At 40.5% G+C, this 22,291-nt stretch overlaps 1 protein-coding gene across 1 annotated transcript in view; it reads left to right on the forward strand.

Annotated features, from left to right (window-relative positions):
• The first annotated feature begins 434 nt into the window (after positions 1 to 434).
• The window catches only part of MRAP2 (melanocortin 2 receptor accessory protein 2), a 30,721-nt gene continuing 8,864 nt past the window's right edge, over positions 435 to 22,291 (forward strand). The window contains exons 1-2 of the mRNA XM_017867632.1: positions 435 to 563; positions 7,705 to 7,804. Of these exons, the coding sequence (XP_017723121.1) occupies positions 437 to 563; positions 7,705 to 7,804 (227 nt within the window). The 5' untranslated portion in view covers positions 435 to 436. The remainder of the gene's footprint in view (positions 564 to 7,704; positions 7,805 to 22,291) is intronic.

Raw genomic sequence — 22,291 nt, forward strand, 5'->3', positions numbered from 1 at the left:
TGAGTAATACATCAAATTAGTATCAGAAATGAACTAGCTTCAGCAGACTCGTTACATACTCTTGCAGGTATAGGTGCTGAGGCTGAAGCTGTAAGCTCAGAGATTTTGGCATACTCTTTCCCTCCTTTCCTTCTTTGCTTCATCAATTACTGAACATTGGTTATGTGCCAGGCATTGGGTTAAGTTCACAAAAAAATACGGTGTCTGGTTTCAAATACATTTATTCCAGTCTAGTGGTGAGATGAAAGGAAGTAGTGCCATATGACATGAGGTGTGGGCAGCTGGTAAGAACCTCTCCTGGCCTAGGGGGTAAGACCTCCTCCAGGGGTTTGCTGCTAAACTCCTGAATGTGATCAAGAGTAATTAAGGTAACTGTGCAGCTCTGGATGAATTAACAGGTTCTGCACTTGACTTTCTCCATTTGTACAGGTTGAAGATGTCTGCCCAGAGGTTAATTTCTAACAGAACTTCCCAGCAATCGGCATCTAATTCTGATTACACCTGGGAATATGAATATTATGAGATTGGACCAGTTTCCTTTGAAGGACTAAAGGCTCATAAATGTAAGTTTTATACAATTCCTCATTGTAAGCATAAATTGTATTTCTCTTAACCTGTGAAATACCCAAGGATTATTTCTCCTGAACATTCTGTCTTCTTACAGAACTCTCTGTCCTCTACCTCCCAAATCCCACAAAACATCTCGCCTCCATACATGGGCTGATTGCTTGGAAATGGTACAGGAGGGCCTTGGTGAATCTAATTGATGAAAGACTAAGAAATTTCTATAGTAGGAGAACATGAATCGATGTCAAGCTGAGATTGAGAATTTTAAAAAAGCATTTGCTATTTTAGCTCCTCCAAACTGTGAATGTTTGAACTATCAAAAATATGTATAAAAATAGGATCTGGAGCTGTTATTTGAAGAACCTTCTTTTGTAACACAGCAGCATCTTTTCATCCTAGTTGGTTTTCTAGAGCTGTGGAGAGCAGTGTATCTATGTGTGTTCATAATGACCGGCCAGAATAGCCTGCGATCATTTCTAACCCTGTGTTCTAGGCATGAATTGTGTTTCATGCTATTGGAGTAATTAAGGGTCCAGCACAGAGCAAGGAAATGTAATTCTGTGAGACGTTGCTATTCAACTCCAGTCATAACTGAATGCTGACTGGCCAGCATGAGACATCCTTGCTTCACTAAGTAGAGTTAACAGTTAACATGGTAGGCACGAACTGCTGCCCAGTCTCAGGTCCTGTCTTGGTAACCCCGTAAATATCCCTGAAATGTTCACTTTTGTCAGAGTGAATTATCCACAGCACTGTAAAATTTTTACGTTCTTAACTGGTCCAGGTTAGTGGGACACGTTAGGAAATATAAGAGGACTTGGAGACACAAATGTAGCAAAGAAAGTGTTTTCATTCCTTTAATTATTTCCTGGTTGCTGCTATCCTGACCTGTCTTGGCATTCATGATCTCTTGCACCAGCTTGGTGCTCTTTTGCAAGAAAGGCTTTCTATTTTTGTTCCTTTAGCAAAAATCATTAACTAAACCACATGTCCTTTACCCCTTAAGTGAGTAGTAATAATTAAATACTTTCACTCATTCCTTTATTGACGTCTACTCAGTATTTCTTTGTGGAAAAAAAGCACATGGCATTAATTAAGGTATGCTGTCATTGATTATCTGATAGAAGGCTGTTGGGTGTGAAATCACCCTCCTTAATTTACTTAAATTTTTTAATATGTTATTTCCCTAGGATAACTTTTATGTAAAGACAATTGCTTGTTCTGAATTATAGTGGAAATCAAAATGACTGGGAAAATTGCCACATATTTTCTTGAAATGTGGGCTTTTACAGCTTGGTGACATCAACTTTATTTTTGTGTCAGCTTGCTCCTGTCTCTTTTCCTTAGTTTAAGAGGCACAGAAGACAGGCCTACTGCTATAATTTTGGTTGGTACATTTCCAGAGACAATTGAATAAAATCTTTTTTGAGGATATTTCATTCTAGAAATAATTATAGCTGGAAAACTTCCTGAGAAACATAGGCAGAGGTGTGACTCATTCTTTCCTTACTTACACTACCTACTATACCATTAATAACAACTGCTTTTGTTAATTTTAATATTCACATCAAGATAAAACAAAAATACCTGAATACTTACTGTTCTGATATAAGAGAGCTGATAAGTAGAAGCCCTTAGCTTCGGAAACCTGACAGTATGTGAGACACATTGATAACAAAAAACAAACAAACACAAAACCCCAGATATACAGGAAAGTGAAAAGATCACGTCAACTGTTGAAATGTGTGCTTTGGTACAGTCTCTTTCATTTAAAAATGCTGTGATTCTGACCTTCAAGTATGACTCTTTGTTTTGCTGGGCAAAATACAAAGCCAATTAGATGCAGATTCAAAAGAACAGAAGCCCGACATCTCAAGGGGAAGCACTCATTGAGGACAGGAGTGACCATAACAGTTATCTTTATTTGCCCTACCTGTAATGGATCATACTTGGCAACAATAGCTCCATCTTTAGACTAAGTTCCTCTGCTGAAATTAAGATTCCTACCTTCAAAGCGTGTTTCATCTGAGAAACACCCTCAGATGGTCATTGATAATTCTTGTGCCATTGGTTTTGAATCCCATATTAAACCTCATCATATATCAGAAGTGGACATGTATCTTATACAAATTTGGCACCAACAGAGTGGAAATTTATTTATTCATTCATTCAATATCTATTTATTGAGCACCTGTTATGTGCAGTACTATTTTAAGCACTGGAGAGACAACAGTGAACTGAAAAGACAAAAATATTTCCTCCTATAGAGCTTGCATTCTAGTGGGAGAGACAGACAATAAATAGTTAAATATATAATGTCAGATGGCAATATAAAAGGATAAATAGAGTAGGGGGAAAGGAATGTGGAGTGTGGAGGTGACAGTATAGATAGAGTGGCCATGGAAAGCCTTACTGAGAAGGAGAGATTTGATAAAAGACCTGAAGGAAGTGAGAGATTGAGCTATAATATATCTCGGGGAAAAACATTCCAGCAAAGAATCCTTGGTGGGAGTGAACTGGATCATGCAAGGAACAAGGTGGCCAGCGTGATACCAAGGGAGTGATAAGAGGCAGAACAGCAGGAAATGAAGTCAGAGAGGCTATGGGGACATGGACATGGTCAGGGGGCTTAGAGGTCATGCTAAGGACTTTGCTTGGCCTTTTACTCTGAGCAGTTACTTGAGGGTCTGGAGCAGAGGAGTGCCATCTGGCTTAGGTTTCAACACATCACTTTGCAACTGGGAAGTGAAAGGCAAGAAATTAGAAGCAGAGACCATTCACGAGGCTTTTGCCATAGTCCAGGCAGCTGATAATGGTGGCTTGGAGCCAGGTAGGGAGAGTGAAGTGGTGAGAAGTGCATACATTCTGGATATTTTTAAAAGATGGATCTGGCAAGATTTGCCAATGGATTGGCGGTGTGTATAAGAGAAAGAAGAGTCAAGAATGATTTGAAGATTTGTGACCTGAGTAACTGGCAGGATGGAATTGCCTTTAACAAATTGGGAAGAGTATGGGAGAAGGAGGTTTCAGAGAGGAACGCCAGGAGCTCCATTTTGGACTTGTTAAATTGAGACGCCTATCACATATCCAGGAGGACAAGGGAGGAGAGGGTAGGGGGAAGCTGTAGACTTGAGAGTCATCAGCATGTAAATAGTATGCGTTCAAAGCCAAGAGGCTGGATAAGTGAGTGTAGACAGAAAACTGAAGAGTCCAAAGCTGAGCCCTGGGCACGCTTGTATTTCGAAGTTGGAGGGTTTTGCATAGCAGTATAGGTGCCTGAGAGGAATGTACAGAAAGTAGGAAGAAAACTGGGCAATTCTGGTTTTCTCGATGCCAACTGAAAAAAGGGTTGCAAAGACAGTCTGTGTCAAATGCTGCTATTAGGTCAAGTTAATTGAAGACTGAGATTTGACCATTGGATTTATAATGTAGAAGTTACTGGCAATGATTTGAAAAGCAGTTTTAGTGGGGTGCTGGGGGTAAAAGGTTGATGGAATTGGTTCAAGAAAAAATGAGAGGAGAGGAATTGGGGACAGCATGTACAGACAAATCTCTCAAGTGTCTTGCTATAAAGGGAAGGAGAGGAATGGGTTATCTATGAAGGGCGTGGCTGGGTGAGACAAGGTGTTCTTAAAGCAGCAGAAGCAAAAGCTGATGAGTCAATGAGTGGACAATCACATTTTAGCAGGACCACTCTGACCGCTGTGTTGAGAAAAAACTGAAGGAATATCCTCTTAATATGAGGCATCAGTGGTGGCCAAATCCATGCTTTTTTATGTGCCGCCTTGCGGATATCAGACCTATGCATGGATGAGTCAGCAAGAAGCCAGGTCATTAGGATGAGAAACAGAGCTAGAGCTTGCAAAAACTTGGAGTAAGACAGTAGAGACAAGTGTGAGAACATCACTGTTGGCTCTTTGCCAGGAATTCGTATCACAGAATTGACCCTACTGCCTTAGGAACCAAAAGTGATGTGAGGACAGTGTCACGAACCCTCTCTTTCAAGTGAAGTATTAACCCTTGTTTTTCATATAACCACGAAATGGGAAGTTCACCATTTATTCTCAAGAGGTGGAGAGGAGGGCGAGTTGGATGGAGTAGTTAACCTAGTCCTACCCTAGAATGGGAAGGAAAAAAATCATGTCAGCTTTCAGCTCTCTTGTTCCATTCCATTCACTAAAGGTTAGGTTAAGGGGGGTTACTTTATTATGACACATTCCATTTGCAATTCCCCTGGGCAATTGTTCTACCCATTTACAATAGTAGTCTCCAAGTATCTCAGTGTCTAGACAGGACAGACTGTGGTAGCTTGGCTGTGGTGGAAACTCCTTTGGAAGGCTTCTTTTGACTTTCTTAGCCATCTAGCTACATTGGAGCTTTGCTCTGTATAAAACTGTATTCTGACTTCTTCCCAGAAAAGGACGCTTTTGGGAAGACAAGGGGCTCCACTTTTCCCGTCTTACTGTAGTGCCTATGCCCATGAAGCTTAACATGTGAATAAAACTTCAGGAGAGTTTGGATATTTCTGGGATGAGATGGGGATCTCTGATGTTTCTTCTAAGAGGCTCAGGGTGAGAAAGTCCCCTGGGGATGGGTCATAGGGCAGAAGATGAGGTTGGGGGAAATTAGTGGAAATAACTTGAGGAAGCTAAATTTTGTTCAAAGTGGAATGTGAATAAGCAGAGCTACTTAAAGCATATTGCCATGGAAAACATAGATGCCGCATTATTAAAGAAATGTTTGAAAATGCTGTTGGATCATGAGGATTCTCAGATTCTACCCCCAGCCTGCCTCTCCCCAACATTGTCGCTGCCTGACTTCTCTGAAGGCTGTAGCCCTCCCATGCTTCACATTATTGCTGCTTTTTGATTAGCTCCCTGGGGCACTTAGAGGGGCAGAGGGAAGGGGGACTGGGCTGGGTTGAGGGTACACTTTCCTCCGCCTCCAGGAGTCAGTCCACCATTTGCAGTGTGAAAGCTGTCCTTAGGGAAACACCTTCCTAGTACACAGATTTGAAAAATGTCAATCAACATGATTCAATTCTAAACCGAAGATTTAAATATAGCATTGGTGTATAATTTTAGAATTTGCTTTTGCTATGCAGGCAGTTGATAAAGTACAGTGCAGGGAACTGTTATTTAACTGTACAATGTGTCTTCATAGTCCACGCCTAGATAGTTGAGATTTTATTGTTTCATGTTAGTTGTACCTCAGTACATATGGTGTTTGGTATTTGTCCTTGCCTTTTTTTATGCCTCATTTCTACTATATTAAAAGGCAAAGTATACAATTTCTATTTCTTTGGCATTTAAGGTTAGATACATTAGTTTTTCAGAGTGCCAAATACACATTGTTATCCTCTAGGCAATAGTATGTGGAGGATGAAAGTATGAATTATGCAGAGTAAATTGTTAATCTGATTTCTTCACTTTGGAAAAAGTGCTACACATACATAATTTAATTAGAATAAAGCTTTGCATTTAAACACATTTGATATTTAAACTCCAATCACTTATTTTTAGAAAATTGCTAAGCATCCTTAATGTATTTCCACATAGATAAGCTTCTTAGTATAGGCCAAAAAATGTAGAATGATTCAACTCTGTTGTGTCCTAGATTTGAGGCCCTACTGTGCATATACCAAGTTCTGTAGACAATCCAATCTAACCCTGAACCTAGAGATAAAGAATTGTGATTGTTATCCAAGATAGGACCAAGGAGAGCCCTGTTTAGGGAAGTACAGACAAAAATGTTATTGGGTTCAAAGGAGGGAGAGAGCACATCAATTATGGAAATTAGTTGAGGCTTAGTAGATACTGTAGTGGATGGACTTGGAAGGATGGATACACTTTCATTAGCTCCAGGTTGGGAAAAGTTGTTCCCGGCAGGTAGTGGTCAGAGCCCTGGTAAGGTGTGGCTGTAAGGAAGCCGTGGCTAAGGTTACGGTAAATACAGGGACACAGTGTCCCCTAGTATGATTGGAAACACATGGTTTTTAAAGTGAGGTAAATTGGGAGAAAATGACAATTCTAATGACAGTAGCCAGCACCTGTGGTGTACTGTTTTCTCAGCTGTCAGACATTGTATAAGGTGCTTTACATATGGAATCTCTTTTAATCTGGAAAAGTGGGTCAGTCCTGTTTTTGTTGGAGAGCTTTTCACGAAAGAGCAATATCATCAGGGCTGTGATTAAAGCAGATTTGTACAGAAATAAAGCACAGGGAAAGGCAGAAGGCAGAGAGAGCACTCAAGAGGCTGTCTGTATGTTCTCTGCAAGAAGTAATGACAGCCTCAATTATTCCATGGTGAACATAAGTGAGAATGCAAAGTTGCTACCTAATTGAGTTGCTAACCAATAGAGTTGCTGAACTAAAATTTGGCCCAAGAAGGCCTCCATATTTGCATACTTGCATTCTTAGGTATGAGCTGTGACCTAGCTTACTAGGTAAGCAAACTGAAAACCTAGCGAATGCTTCCATAACAATAGCTGAGTCTCAGCTAATCATGCAGCTACACTTCAGGCACTCACAGGCAGACAGCTATTCAAATGGTGTTCAAATCCAGCTGTTTCCATACCTTGTTTCTTTTTTCTGTACCTCATTTTCCTTTTTCTGTCCCTAAATCTTAACCAACCATGAGGCTGACCAGAGTCTCTCTGAATCTGTTCTGATTCTGGGAGCTTCCCGGTTCAAGAATTTTGTTTCCCTTGCACAGTTAATATCTGTTAAATTTAATTTGTCTAAAGTTTTTCTTTTAACAGTAGGAATCCAAATGCACTTAAAACTTGAGTTGGTAGTGTGCTAAACATTTTATTTTCTAACTCAAAACACATTAGTGGAATCTTGAGGCCCTAGATGACCTATGCTCTGGCCTAGGTTCCTTCCTTGAGGTATGGAAACCATGAGTCAATGAGGCCTAAATCCCTTCATGCTATCTGAGACAGAAACCTGGAGGCAGAGCAGACTCTTCCTTCCCCGTCATCCTTTCCGTCTTATCAATCTGCAGCCAACTGCGGATCAGACTGTTGATTTCCTTTCATGTTTCATGTACCAAAACTTCTCCAAGAAGCTCTGATTCTTGAATGTTCAAGTTTTAAACTACTGTGAAATACTAATCGCAGTATTAACTGTCTTGCAGATTCCATTGTGATTGGATTTTGGGTTGGTCTTGCAGTCTTCGTGATTTTTATGTTTTTTGTGCTGACCTTGCTGACCAAGACAGGAGCCCCACACCAAGAGTAAGTTTGGGCTGTTCCTAAATGTCTCTTAAGCCTCACAGGAGACGGAGGAAATGGAAACTACTACACAGGGCTGGAGGTGCTTCCAGTGGATGAAGAGAAGGGGGTGGTTATGGATTTGCTGTCTGAACCCAGATGCCTGTGGATTGGATCCAACTATTCTCCTGCTTTTTGTTTCTTGCGTCTTGGGCTTATTTTCAAGTGGACTTTTATGAAATTGGGTTTCTTGGTCCTTTCCTACAGTCTTAATGATGATACAGGGCCTGATTTTTACATTGAAATGTTTATTAATTACAATGTATTTTATCCATATTCCCAAAAGGATTTAGATGATTCACCATATTAAAAACAGTGGAAAAGATAATGGCAAAATAGGATGAAAACCAGTTTTAAAAATTATTTCAAGAAGCAGAGTAATAGTTGTTCCTGGATACTCAACTCAATTAACTATTGACAATGATTAATAAATTTAACAGAGTTTTCTTGAAACTAGGATACAAAGGCCAACACTGTGGTTTACATAATTCTCATAACATGGTAGGACTTACGATGATGCTACACTTTGGATTGAAGTATTACATGAGTGCTTAAAAAACATTGAGAAACATCAGAAAGCATTTGTTCACTAATGGCTTGTAAAAAATTCAGAAATACCTTAAAGGATTTATATATTTTACACCAAATTTTTAATAAAAGGGAAAACAGAGAACATTCAATACCTTATTAGTCAGCACCAGCAGGCAACAGTAATTAAAAGAGTTTTTGGCTGGTACGGTGGCTCCAGTCTATAATCCCAGCACTTTGGGAGACCGAGGCAGGCAGATCAGTTGAGTCCAGGAGTTCAAGACCAGCCTGGCTACGGTGAAACCCCATTTCTATTAAAAATACAAAAAATTAGCCGGGTGTGGTGGAGGGTACCTGTAATCCTAGCTACCTGGGAGGCTGAGGCACAGGAATCACTTGAACCCAGGAGGTTGCAGTGAGCCAAGGTCGTGCCACCACACTACAGCCTGGGCAAAAGAGCCAGACTCTGTCTAAAAAAAAAAAAGTTTTTGATAAAGGGGCTGTTCAGAAGTTATGGACAGGGAAGAGGGCAACTACACATGCTCATGCAGGACAGCAAGGCTGGCAACACTGAGGAGCAACCATCCTAGATCCCAGGAAGCAAGGGGTGGGGCCACAACTGGAACCCGCGAGTCTACTGAGAGTAGCTGTGACTTTGGGCTGAGGGACACAGCTAGTCCAGTGTGACCTCTCAGGGAAGGAGCCTCAAAGTGAAGACCAATACCTCAGTCTTCTCCCTCCTTCCCATTTCTTACCATTGCTCCCCACTGGCTGAACACAGCCAGCAGCCAGAGGTTGGATCAAACGCCATTTTCCCATGCACAGAGCAGGACAGGGGAGAGTGGGAGAGACCTGCGAGAGTGAATAGAAGAAGTTTCACAGGAATCCTGGCATTTTTATATTCAGTATCTTATTTTTGCTTCACAGCCTGGGAGCAGCTCTCTTTCATGGTTGTGTCTCATCACAGCCTCCAGCATCTGATGTTCACTCTTCATCCTGCACTTCAACTATGACAAATGCCTGTGCAAAGGGAACAGTTCTTGCCATCACTCAGCTATTTGTAGATATCAGGGGCTAGAAAGAAAAATGTAAACACAGCCAGGTGCGGTGGCTCATGCCTGCAATCCCAACACTTTGGGAGGTGGAATTGAGAGGATTGCTTGAGCTCAGGAATTTGAGACCAGCCTGGGCAACATGGCAAAACCCTGTCTCTACAAAAAATACAAAAATCAGCCGGGCATGATGGTGTACACCTGTAGTCCCAGCTACTCGGGAGGCTAAGATGGGAGGATCACTTGAACCCAGGAAGTTAAGGCTGCAGTGAGCTGTGATTGTGCTGCTGCACTATAGCCTGGATGACAGAGTAAGACCTTGTCTCAAAAAAAAAAGAAAAAAAAGTAAACACAAACATTTTAAATGAAAGGAAAACATCATTTTTATTGAAGCATTTGGAGACATATGGCTGAGAATCTATTTTACAGCCACTAAAAAGACACGAGCTTTCCTTTTCTCTCTTCGTGTCATTGCAAATATTCGCACATGCTTCACTTCTATTATATTGGCCCGGGGAATTTGAAAATACGGTGTGGGTTACAAGAGGGGTAAGAAAAGCCTAGAATAAACTCAGATTAAGGCACAACTCATAGAGTGGTCAGGGATTAATAATACCCTGGTATCTTCCTTTTCCTCAGAAGAACCAATGGATTTTTGTGGGTTATTGAGATAGATGTGTGTGATGTAGAAGGCAGGAGATTTTAGGACTCAGAACACTAGCACAAAATAGAATGTGACTTTCTGTGATGGTTAATTTTATGTGTTAACAATTCTAGATGTTTCTGTGAAGGTATTTCTTAGTTGAGGGTACCATTTATCAGTACTCTTTGGGTTAAGCAGATTACCCTCCATGCTGTGAGTGGGCCTTATCCAGTCAGGTGAACAAAGACTTAGGAGAACAAAGACTGACCTCCTCAAGCCAAAAGGGATCTACCAGGACACTGCCTTTGGACTGTCCCCACCCTGCCAGCCCACTCTGTGTATTTTGGACTTGCTGGCCCCCCAAGTTTCATGAGGCAATTCCTTAAAATAAAACTCTGTCTTCACACACACACACACACATTGTGTTGGTTCTGTTTTCTCTGGAGATCCCTGACTAATCATCACTTCCGTGTGGTGTCATGGCAACCCTGGGTAGTTGAGACTTGCCTTTTAGCCTTCCAGTTGGCAGTTCACTTTTGCCGCTGGACGGTCTCTCTTTGATGGTTGTTCTGAACAATGCTCAATCACAGAACAGAGGTCATTGTAACCCTGAATGCTTCTAACAAGGTAAAGGAAAAATAACTTTTTTTAACATTTAAGAAAATAATGGATCTTCCCTCAGAACCACATTTTGAATGCTTCTGTACACAGTCTGACACAGCATAAGATATGGCATTTGGTTGCAGTATTTAATAATAGAAAAGTGAAAGAATCAGACATGTGGAAAAACATTGAAATAAATCTGTTATAAAGGCTTTTAGGGCTTAACAAACTTGTTATTTGTTTGGCAGGAATTTTCTCCTTAAGTGGACATTTTTTTTTCCATATAGCCAATATTAATAGAAAACAACTAATTTTAAGTTTGCCTGTGATAATTAGGGTGTGGGGGGAAGGACAATACAACATTGAAAATAATAAGAGCCATTTTTTTGATGCCAGGGTCAGCTAATTACTTTATATCTCACCAAGTCCTCACAAGAAGACGAAGTAAATTCCATGTGTTACCACATTACAGATAAGAAACATGAGGTTGAGACACTTGTCTAAGGCTTCACAGGTTAAAGAAAAAATGTGGAGTCAAACCTCAAACTAAAGTCTCTTCAGTGCTGAAGTTCCTGTCATGAACCACTACACTATCTCAGATTGGCAATTTTTAATCTCTTCCTTCTATTGAACCGAAGATGTTAGCAAGCAACCAGATTTGTTATTTTTTCCGTAAGTTACTGGGGTACAGGTGGTATTTGGTTACATAAGGAAGTTCCTTAGTGGTGATTTGTGAAATATTGGTGCACCCATCACCCGAGCAGTATATACTACACCATATTGGTAGTCTTTTATCCCTCACCCCCTCCCACTCTTCCCCTCAAGTCCCCACAGTCCATTGTTTCATTCTTATGCCTTTGTATCCTCATAGCTCCCACATTTTCAATTCCTGAGTTACTTCACTTAGAATAACAGTCTCCAATCTCATCCAGGTTGCTGCAAATACTGTTAATTCATTCCTTTTTATGGTTGAGTAGTGTCCCACCATATATACATATATGTATATACATAAATATGCAAAATATATACAAAATATGTATACAAAATATATACATATGTATGTATATACATATGTACATATACATATACCAACAATATGTGTATTTTTTTTGTTCCATATGAATTTTAGAATTATTTTTGCTAATTCTGTGAAGAATGATGGTGGTATTTTGATGGAGATTGCATTGAATTTGTAGATTGCATTTGGCAGTATAGTCATTTTCATGATATTGATTCTATCCATCCATGAGCATGGGATGTGTTTTCATGTGTTTGTTTTATCTATGATTTCTTTTGATGTATATATCACAGTTTCTTTATCCACTTGTCGATTGATGGGCATTTGGGTTGGTTTCACGATTTTGCAATTGTGAATTGTGCTGCTATAAACATGTGTCTGCAAGTATCTTTTTCATACAATGACTTCTTTTCCTCTGGGTTGATACCTGGTAGTGGGATTGCTATATCAATGGTAGATCTACTTTTAGTTCTTTCAGGAATCTCCACACTGTTTCCCATAGTGGCTGTACTAGTTTACATTCCCATCAGCAGTGTAGAAGTGTTCCCTGATCACTGCATCCATGCCGACATCTACTGATTTTTGATTTTTTGATTATGGCCATTCTTGCAGGAGTAAAGTGATAATGCATTGTGGCTTTGATTTGCATTTTCCCTGATCACTAGTGATGTTAAGCGTTTTTTCATATATCTGTTGCCCATTTGTGTATCTTCTTTTGAGAATTGTGTATTCATGTTTTTAGCCCACTTTTGGATGGAATTGTTTGTTTTTTTTTTTCTTACTGATTTGTTTGAGTTCGTTGTAGATTCTGGATATTAGTCCTTTGTCAGATGTATAGATTGTGAAGATTTTCTCCCACTTTATGGGTTGTCTGTTTATTCTGCTGACTGTTCCTTTTGCCATGCAAAAGCTTTTTAGTTTAATTAAGTTCCAACTATTTATCTTTGTTTTTATTGCATTTGCTTTTGGGTTCTTGGTCATGAAATCCTTGCCTAAGCCAATGTCTAGAAGCATTTTCCAATGTTATCTTCTAGAATTTTTACCATTTCAGGTCTTAGATTTAACTCCTTAATCCATCTTGAGTTGATTTTTGTATAAGGTGAGAGATAAGGACCCAGTTTCATTCTTCTACCTGTGGCTAGCCAATTATCCCAGCGCCATTTGTTGAAAAGGGTGTCCTTTCCCCACTTTATGTTTTTGTTTGATTTGTTGAAGATCAGTTGGCTGTAAGTGGGTTTATTTCTGGGTTCTCTGTTCTGTCCCATTGGCCTATGTGCCTATTTATATACCAGTACCATACTGTTTTGGTGACTATGGCCTTATAGTATAGTTTGAAACCAGGTGGTATGATGCCTCCAGGTTTATTCTTTTTGCTTAGTCTGCTTTGGCTATGCAAGCTCTTTTTGTGTTCCATATAAATTTTAGAATTTTTTTTGCTAGTTCTGTGAAGAATGATGGTGGTATTTTGATGGAAATTGCATTGAATTTGTAGATTGCATTTGACAGTATAGTCATTTTCACAATATTGATTCTATCCATTCATGAGCATGGGATGTGTTTTCATGTGTTTGTTTTATCCATGATTTCTTTCAGCAGTGTTTTGTAGTTTTCCTTGTAGAGGTCTTTCGACTCCTTTGTTAGAAGGAGTTTTCTTAAGTTTGTTTTTTTTCTTAAGCTTTTGTTTGTTTGTTTGTTTTTTGGGTTTTTTGCAGCTATTGTAAAAGGGGTTAAATTCTTGATTTGATTCTCCACTTGGTCGCTGTTGGTGTGTAGAAGAGCTACTGATTTGTGTACATTAATCTTGTATCTGGAAACTATGCTGAATTTTTTTTTTTCTTTTTCTTTTTTTTTTTTTTTGAGATGGAGTCTCACTCTGTCACCCAGGCTGCAGTGCAGTGGCGTGATCTCAGCTCACTGCAACCTCCGCCTCCTGGGTTCTAGCAATTCTCCTGCCTCAGCTTCCTGAGTAGCTGGGGCTACAGGTGCACACCACCATGCTTGGCTAATTTTTTGTATTTTAGTAGAGACGGGGTTTCACTGTGTTGCCCAGGCTGGTCTCAAACTCCTGAGCTCAGGCAATTCACCCGCCTCAACCTCCCAAACTGCTAGGATTACAGGCACGAGCCACTGCGCCTGGCCTGCTGAATTCTTTTATCAGTTCTAGGAGCTTTCTGGAGGAGTCTTTAGGGTTTGCTGATGATCATATTGTCAGCAAACAGTGACAGTGTGACTTTCTCTTTACCGATTTGGATGCCCTTTATTTCTTTCTCTTGTCTGATTGCTCTGTCTAGGACTTCCAATACTATGTTGAAGAGGAGTGGTGACAGTAGGCATCCTTGTCTTGTTCCAGTTCTCGGAGGGAACTTTTCAACTTTCCCCCACTCAGTATTATGTTGGCTGTGGGTTTGTCATAGATGGCTTTTGTTACATTGTATGTCCCTTGTATGCCGATCTTGCTGAGTTTTAATCATAAAGAGATGCTGGATTTTATCAAATGTGCTTTCTGCATCTATTGAGATGATCATGTGTTTTTGTTTTTTAGTCTGTTAATGTGGTGTATCACATTTGTTGACTTGCATATGTTAAACCCTCCCTGCATCCCTGGTATGAAACCCACTTGATCATGGTGGATTATCTTTTTGATATGTTGTTGGACTCAGTTAGCTAGTATTTTGTTAAGGATTTTTGCATCTCTGTTCATCAAGGATATCAGTCTGTAGTTTTCTTTTTTGGTTATGTCCTTTCCTGGTTTTAGTATTGGGATAATGCTGGCTTCATAGAATAAATTAAGGAGGGTTCCTTCTTTTTCTATCTTGTGGAATAGTGTCAAAAGGATTGGTACCAATTCTTCTTTGAATGTCTGGTAGAATTCTGCTGTGAATCTGTCTGGTCTTGTACCTTTTTTGTTGGTAATTTTTAAATTACTATTTTAATCTCGCTGCTTATTATTGGTCTGCTCAGGATATCTAATTCTTCCTGATTTAAGCTAGGAGGATTGTATTTTTCCAGGAATTTATCCATCTCTTCTAGGTTTTCTAGTTTATGTGCATAAAATTGTCTTTCATAGTAGCCTTGAATGATCTTTTGTATTTCAGTGGTGTCAGTTGTAATAACTTCTGTTTTATTTTTTAATGAAGTTATTTGGATTTTCTCTCTTCTTTTCTTGGTTAATCTTGCTAATGGTTTATCAATTTTATTTATCTTTTCAAAGAGCCAGGTTTATATTTCATTTATCTTTTGTATTTTTTTTGTTTCAATTTCATTTAGTTCTGCTCTGATGATCTTGGTTATTACCTTTCTTCTGCTGGATTTGGGTTTGGTTTGTTCTTTTTTCTTTAGTTCCTTAAGATGTGACCTTAGAATGTCAGTTTGTGCTCTTTCAGTCTTTTCCATGTAGGTGTTTAGGGTTATGAACTTTTCTCTTAGTGCTGCCTTTGTTGTATCCCAGAAGTTTTGATAGGTTGTGTCATTATTGTTTTCAGTTTGAAGAATTTTTAAATTTCCATCTTGATTTCACTTTTGACCCAATGCTCATTCAAGAGCAGGTTATTTAATTTCCGTGTATTTTCATGGTTTTGAAGGTTCCTTTTTGAGTTGATTTCTAGTTTTATTCTACTGTGATTTGAGAGAGTGCCTGATATAATTTCAGTTTTCTTAAATTTATTGAGGCCTGTTTTATGGTCTATCATAAGGTCTATCTTGGAGAAGGTTACATCCGCTGTTGAATAGAATGTGTATTCTGTGGTTGTTGGATGAAATGTTGTGAATATATCTGTAAAGTTCATTGTTTAAATCCATTGTTTCTTTGTTGGCTTTCTGTCTGATGACCTGCCTAGTGCTCTTCATGGAGGATTGAAGTCCCCCACTTAGGTCTATAAGTAATTGTTTTATAAATTTGGGATCTCCAGTGTTAGGTGCATGTATGTTTAGGATTGTGATATTTTCCTGTTGGACAAAGCCTTTACCATTACATAATATCCCTCTTTGTCTCTTTTAACTGCTGTTGCTTTAAAGTTTGTTTTGTCTGATACAAGAATAGCTACTCCTGCTTACTTTTGGTGTCCATTTGCATGAAATGCCTTTTTCCACCCCTTTACTTTAAGTTTATGTGAGTCCTTACATGTTAGGTGAGTCTCCTGAAGACAGCAGGTAGTTGGTTGGTGGGTTCTTATCCATTCTTTGGTTCTGTATCTTTCAAGTGGAGCATTTAGGCCATTTACATTCAATGTTAGTATTGAGATGAGAGGTACCATTGCATTCATTGTGCTCTTTGTTGCCTGTATACTTTGGTTTTTTTGTTTTTGCTTTTTAACTTGTATTTTTGTTGCATAGGTCATGTGTGATTTATGCTTTAAAGTTCTGTTTTGATGTGTTTCCAGGATTTGTTTCAAGACTTAGAGCTCCTTTTAGCCGTTCTTGTAGTGCTGGCTTAGTAGTGGTAAATTCTCTCAGCATTTGTTTGTCTGAAAAAGACTGTATCTTTCCTTCATATATGATGGTTAGTTTCACTGGATACATAATTTTTGGGTGATAATTGTTTGATTTGAGGCGGCTGAAGATAGGGCCCCAATCCCTTCTAGCTTGTAGGTTTTCTGCTGAGGAATCTGCTGTTAATCTGATAGGTTTTCCCTTATAGGTTACCTAATGCTTCTGTCTCACAGCTCTTAAGATTCTTTCCTTTGTCTTAACTTTGGATAACCTGATGACAGTGTGTCTAGACAATGATCTTTTTGCGATAAATTTCCTAGATGTTCTTTGTGCTTCTTGTATTTGGATGTCTAGGTCTCTGGCAAGGCCAGGGAAGTTTTCCTTGATTATTTCCCCAAATATGTTTTCCAAGCTTTTAGAATTCTCTTCTTCCTCAGGAACACCAATTATCCTTAGGTTTGGTTGTTTAACATAATCCCAGACTTCTTGGAGGCTTCTTTCATATTTTCTTATTCTTTTTCTATGTCTTTGTTGGATTGGGTTAATTTGAAGACCTTGTTTTCGAGCTCTGAATTTCTTTCTTCTACTTGTTCAATTCTATTGCTGAGACTTTCCAGAGCATTTTGCATTTCTATAAGTGTGTTCAGTGTTTCCTGAAGTTTTGATTGTTCTTTCTTTAAGCTATCTATTTCCTTGAATATTTCTTTCTTTACTTCCTGTATCGATTTTTAGATTTCTAGTATTGGGCTTTGCCTTTCTTTGATGCCTCCCTGATGAGCTTAATAACTAACCTCCTGAATTATTTTTCAGGTAAATCAGGAATTTCTTCTTGGTTTGCATCCATTGCTGTTGAACTAGTATGATTCTTAGGAGGTGTTAAAGAGCCTTCTTTCGTCATATTACCAGAGTTAGTTTTCTGGTTTCTTCTCATTTGGGTAGGCTCTGTCAGAGGGAAGGTCTAGGGCTGAAGGCTGTTGTTCATATACTTTTGTCCCATGGAGTGTTCCCTTGATGTAGTACTCTCCCCCTTTCCCTATGGATGTGGCTTCCTGTGAGCTGAACTGCAGTGATTGTTGTCTCTCTCCTCGGTCTAGCCACCCAGCAAGTCTACCTGGCTCTGGGCTGGTACTGAGGGTTGTCTGCACAGAGTCCTGTGATGTGAATCGTGTTTGGGTCTCTCGGCTATGGATACCACTGCCTGTTCCAGTGGAGGTGGTAGCAGGGGTGCAAATGAATTCCGTGAAAGTTTTTAGCTTTGGTGGCCTAATGTTCTATTTTTGTGCTGGTTGGCCTCCTGCCAGGACATGGTGCTGTCCAGAGAGCATCAGCTGTGGTTGTTTGGGGAGGAACAGGTGGTGGACAGGGCCCTAGAACTCCCAGGAATATATGTCCTTTGTCTTTAGCTACCAGGGTGGATAGGGAAGCACCGCTGGATTGGGGCAAGGCTAGGCGTGTCTGAGCTCAGACTCTCCTTGGGTGGGTCTTGCTGCAGCTGCTGTGGGAGATGGGGGTGAGGCTCCCAGATCAATGGAGTTATGTACCTAGGAGGATTATGGCTGCCTGCTGAGTCATGCAGGTTGTCAGGGAAGTGGAGAAAAGCCAGCAGTCACAGGCCTCACCCAGCTCCCATACAAATCGAGGGGCCAGTCTCATTCCCACCATGTCCCCACTAACAGCCCCTAATCTGTTTCCTGGTAATGGGCAGCCAGACTTGAGAACTTGCCCCAGGTTACCCTCCTCCCAGCTGCAAAATAAAAGGGCTTGTTTCGTCCCCCACCTGTGGAGTCTGCACACTGGATTGTGTCCTTCCCCAAGTTCTGGCCAGGAGGCTTCTTGTCCCATTTAAATTGTTACAAAGTTCAGCTGGAGATTTCCTTCTCCCTGTGGTGTTTCTCCCCACCAGCCCCTGGCTTCTCTGGCCGCCCTGCTGATAGATTCCTATGGTGCCAGGCAGGAATGGCCTGCTTGTGGACCCAGCAAGCTCCTAGGACCTTTCTGCTGCTTCCTCTGCCCCTGTATTTCACTCAGCCCTCTAAATTGACTCAGCTCCAGGTATGGTCAGAAACTTCTCCCAAAATAGACCTTCAGTTTCTCTAGTGGGGACGTGTGTTCAGGAGAGGAGGCTCTCCCTTTCCCACTTCTGCAGTTGGGGCACCCACAGTATTTGGGGTATTTCCTGGGTCCTGCAGGAGCAGTCTGCTTCCCTCAGAGGGTCTGTGGGTCCTCTTGGAATTGCTGGTTTGTTCTTGCAGTCGATCTGGAGCTAAAATTCACAATGCGAGCCTCTGCACACTGCTCTGTCCATCCAAGTTGGGGTTGCAGTCTAGTCCGCCTCCCATCCGCTATGATGATTACTTTTGTTTTTTTGTTTTTGTCACATACCGTGCCAAGCACGGGGCTCTGAAATCAAGCATTTCCAGGTTTACTTATTGAGACTTTGGCCCGGATTCTTAACTTCTCTGTGCTTGAGACTCCTTGTATATAAATAAGGAAGTGTCTGCCTCCTGAGTTTATTGTAAACCAAGCTTATCCAGCCTGTGGCCCAGGATAACTTTGAATGCAGCCCGACACAAATTCGTAAATTCGCTTAAAACATTATGAGATTTTTTTTGTTATTTTTTTTTTTTTTTTTTTTGCTCATCAGCTATCATTAGTGTTATTGTATTTTATGTGTGGCCCAAGACAATTATTCTTCTTCCACTGAGGTCCAGGGAAGCCAAAATATCGGACATCCCTGTTGTAAACAGTGAGCAGACTGTGGAGCTTCTTGCAAAAGCTGGGCTCGGTGCATCCCTTAGTAAGGATGAGTCACTGTGTGAGCTGAAGGGTCTAGGTAAAGAGTAGGAGGGAGAAGAAAAAGGAACCCATTCTCCCATGGGATAGCCAGACCCTAAGCATTATATCTGCACTGTTCGAAATGTTGCCTCATCTATCCCAGCTTAACCTTGGCTGAGTCTCCAAGTGAAACAGTAAGATGAATCTAGAATAGCAGCTAGGTAGAGAATCCTGGTGATGACTCAGAAGGATCAACACCTTTGAATTCTGATTGCTTTACATATCTGGTTCTCTGGGTGGTTTGTCACTAAGACAGTTACTTCCTAAAGTAGGACATCAACAGCATCCTTTTGGAACGTGATTCCAACAGCATGGTTAAGATATCTGAGTAAGTCTGGAAGCTCAGAATGGACTGGTGCTGGATCTACCATTGAATTTAATATTTTTCTCCATGGAGGCATCTTAGGCCAGGGCCAAATGGCTCCCTAGGATCTCATCATTGCTGACACATGGAAGTGTGTGAGCTTCCCTTTGATAGTAGTAAGACACAGGATGACAGATAATACCACCTGTGCCCTGACTCCCTGTGCCCGTGCCCACAACAGACATCAGCAATGGACTGCATCATCTTCCCCGCATAGCCAAGACTTTTGCCTGAGAATCATTTTCAAAACAGATCTCCAGGCAGCCACCAGGAACCAATCACAGTTTACCTGAGAAAGAATGTTTATCTGCCATCCCTGGCTGGACTTTCCTTTAACGTACTAGATGGCAGGAGCTGAGATCCATTTAACTGCACAGGGCCAATCACACTGCAATAAAATGGGTATTTTTTTCCCCTGAATTTTTTGACCTGGGATCATGCTAGAATGAGAACTTCTGGAATCACTAACTACTTAGTGGCTTCTGTTAAGGGGGGAAATATGTGCTAGGCTAGGCTGTCAGACAGTAAGAAGTTAATCCTCAAATCTTGGTATAACACAACAAAGGTTAATTTCTTGCTTAAACTCCATGTCTGCTAAGGTTGGCAAGGAGCAGACAGAAACATCTCTACTTGCAGCTGCCCTTTCCCCACCACTCGGCCTCCTAGGTTGCTGTGACAGGATAAGAAAACACTTGGAGATCTCAAGGCTGCCCCTCCATTCTTCAGCCAGAAGCAGCGCACATCCCTTCCTCCCACAGCTTATTAGTCAGAACTAGCCATGCCCGGGGCTGGGAAGGGTAGTCTTCTGTGTATCCAGAAGGAAAGAGGCAGGTATTGGTGAGCACTGAGAAGGTAGACTGCAGAGGAAGAAAGACTGTTATAAAGCTGACATCACCCTTCTTAAAAGCTTTTAGGCCTAAGAAGTGGCTTTGATGGGGATTATTTTTTCCATGGAATACTTGCTTTTTTTACGGTGGGGCAGGCAGGGGATCTCTTATCTGGATTTTTTAAGGACAGTGAAGATAAAAGAAGCATTTCCTCCTGCCTTCTGAGCTACAGAGTCATTTACTCTGCATGCTGTCTTGTTTAAAGCATTGTGGCCCCATTATCATAAATCTGCCAGATAGAGAGCAATGGGAAAAGCTTGGGTCACATTTTTATGTCGAATACTTTGGACTTCTTAAAAAATTGTCAAACCCCAGACATTACGTACCTCGCATACCCTCCTTCTGTAGCCTTTGTTAAGTACACCTCATCTGGGTAGGCCTGTTCTTCACTTAGGGGCCAGTGCAAGATTGCTCAGGACCTTGTAAAAATGGGAATTATATTCTACCTTGAATAGCAATTTACCTGAATATAGCACTCATTAATAAGACTGGGTACATGAAACTAAAAACTAACAGCAGGGAAATGTCATTGTTCTAAATTTTTGATATTGACCATGGCCATAGGAACTAGATGGCAAAGTGCAGATGTAGTGAGTGATTCCTGAGGAAGCCCTGTCATTCTGAGGTATCTACCGCTATGAATGGGTAGAAAATCTATTTTATGTGTCTGGTTCTGTCTGTAACTTTTGTTCAGGAGTTATTATTTTTTTTCTTTTGAGATGGGGTGTCACTCTGTCACCCAGGTGGGAGTGCAGTGGCGCGATCTCAGCTCACAGCAAGCCTCGACTCCCCAGGCTCAGGTGATCCTCCCACTTCAACCTCCTGAGTAACTGGGACTGCAGGTGTGTGCCACCACACCCAGCTAATTTTTTTTTTTTTTTTTTTTTTTTTTTTGAGACAGAGTCTCACTCATCTCAAATTATAATCTCCATGTGTCATGGGAGGAACCTGGCAGGACGTGATTGGATCATGGGGGCAGTTTCCCCTATGCTATTCTTGTGATAGTGAGTTTTCACAAGATCCGATGGCTTAAAAGTATGTGGTGATTCCTTGGCTGGGCACAGTGGCTCATGCCTGTAATCCCAGCACTTTGGGAGGCTGAGGTGGGTGGATCACTTGAGGTCAGGAGTTCAAGGCCAGCATGGCCAACATGGTGAAATCCTGTCTCTACTAAAAATACAAAAATTAGCCGAGGGTGGTGGTGCATGCTTGTAGTCCTAGTTACTTGGGAGACTGAGGCAGGAGGATCACTTAAACCTGGGAGGCAGAGTTTGCAGTGAGCCAAGATCAAGCCACTGCACTGCAGCTTGGTTGACATAACAAGACTCCATCTCAAAAATAAATAAATGAATGAATAAATAAATAAAAGCATGTGGTGGATCCCCCTCTCTTGCCGCCATGTAAGATGTGCCTTGCTTTCACTCTGCCTTCCACTATAATTGTAATTTTCCTGAGACCTCCCTAGCCATGCAGAACTATGTGTCAATTAAACCTCTTTTCTTTATAAATTACCCAGACTCAGCCAGTTCTTTATAGCAGTGTGAAAACAGATTAATACAGGTGCTTTGGTGAACATTAGACTTGTCCCTTAAAATTCACCAAGTTTAAGGTTATAGGGCTTCAGAAAGAGAACAGTTTGTATTTTTAGTAATTCCGTGGTAGAGAGTTGGATTGAAAGAATCTAGAATAATTCAGGATCCAGTCTATTCTGTAGGCAGATACCAAGAACTTGAAAATAATGCACAAGGCTAAAAACCTAATAACAAGAGTGTTGTAGTTTTTCTCTAGAAATATAACTTTTTCTCTCTTGTATTAGTGTACTTTTAATATTAAAGCTCACTCTTTAGCAAGGCTTATAGATAATTTCCTTCTAATTATAGCCTTCTTGAACCTTTCATGACCTGCTCAAATCTTCAGTAATATGCTTAAGCCTTTAGTTTTGTCCCATTCTTCCTCTTTCTTAAATAACCATTTTACTTTAGCACAAAAATTTACTAGACAGATTCTTTCTTATATAAAATTGTTCTGTTTTCTTTTTAACCTTCCTTACCGAAAGTTCATCTTCTTTCTTATAACTTTCTCCATGTGTCTCT

The sequence above is a fragment of the Rhinopithecus bieti genome, unplaced genomic scaffold (assembly GCF_001698545.2).
Source record: "Rhinopithecus bieti isolate Rb0 unplaced genomic scaffold, ASM169854v2 scaffold_4552, whole genome shotgun sequence".
Taxonomy (NCBI): domain Eukaryota; kingdom Metazoa; phylum Chordata; class Mammalia; order Primates; family Cercopithecidae; genus Rhinopithecus; species Rhinopithecus bieti.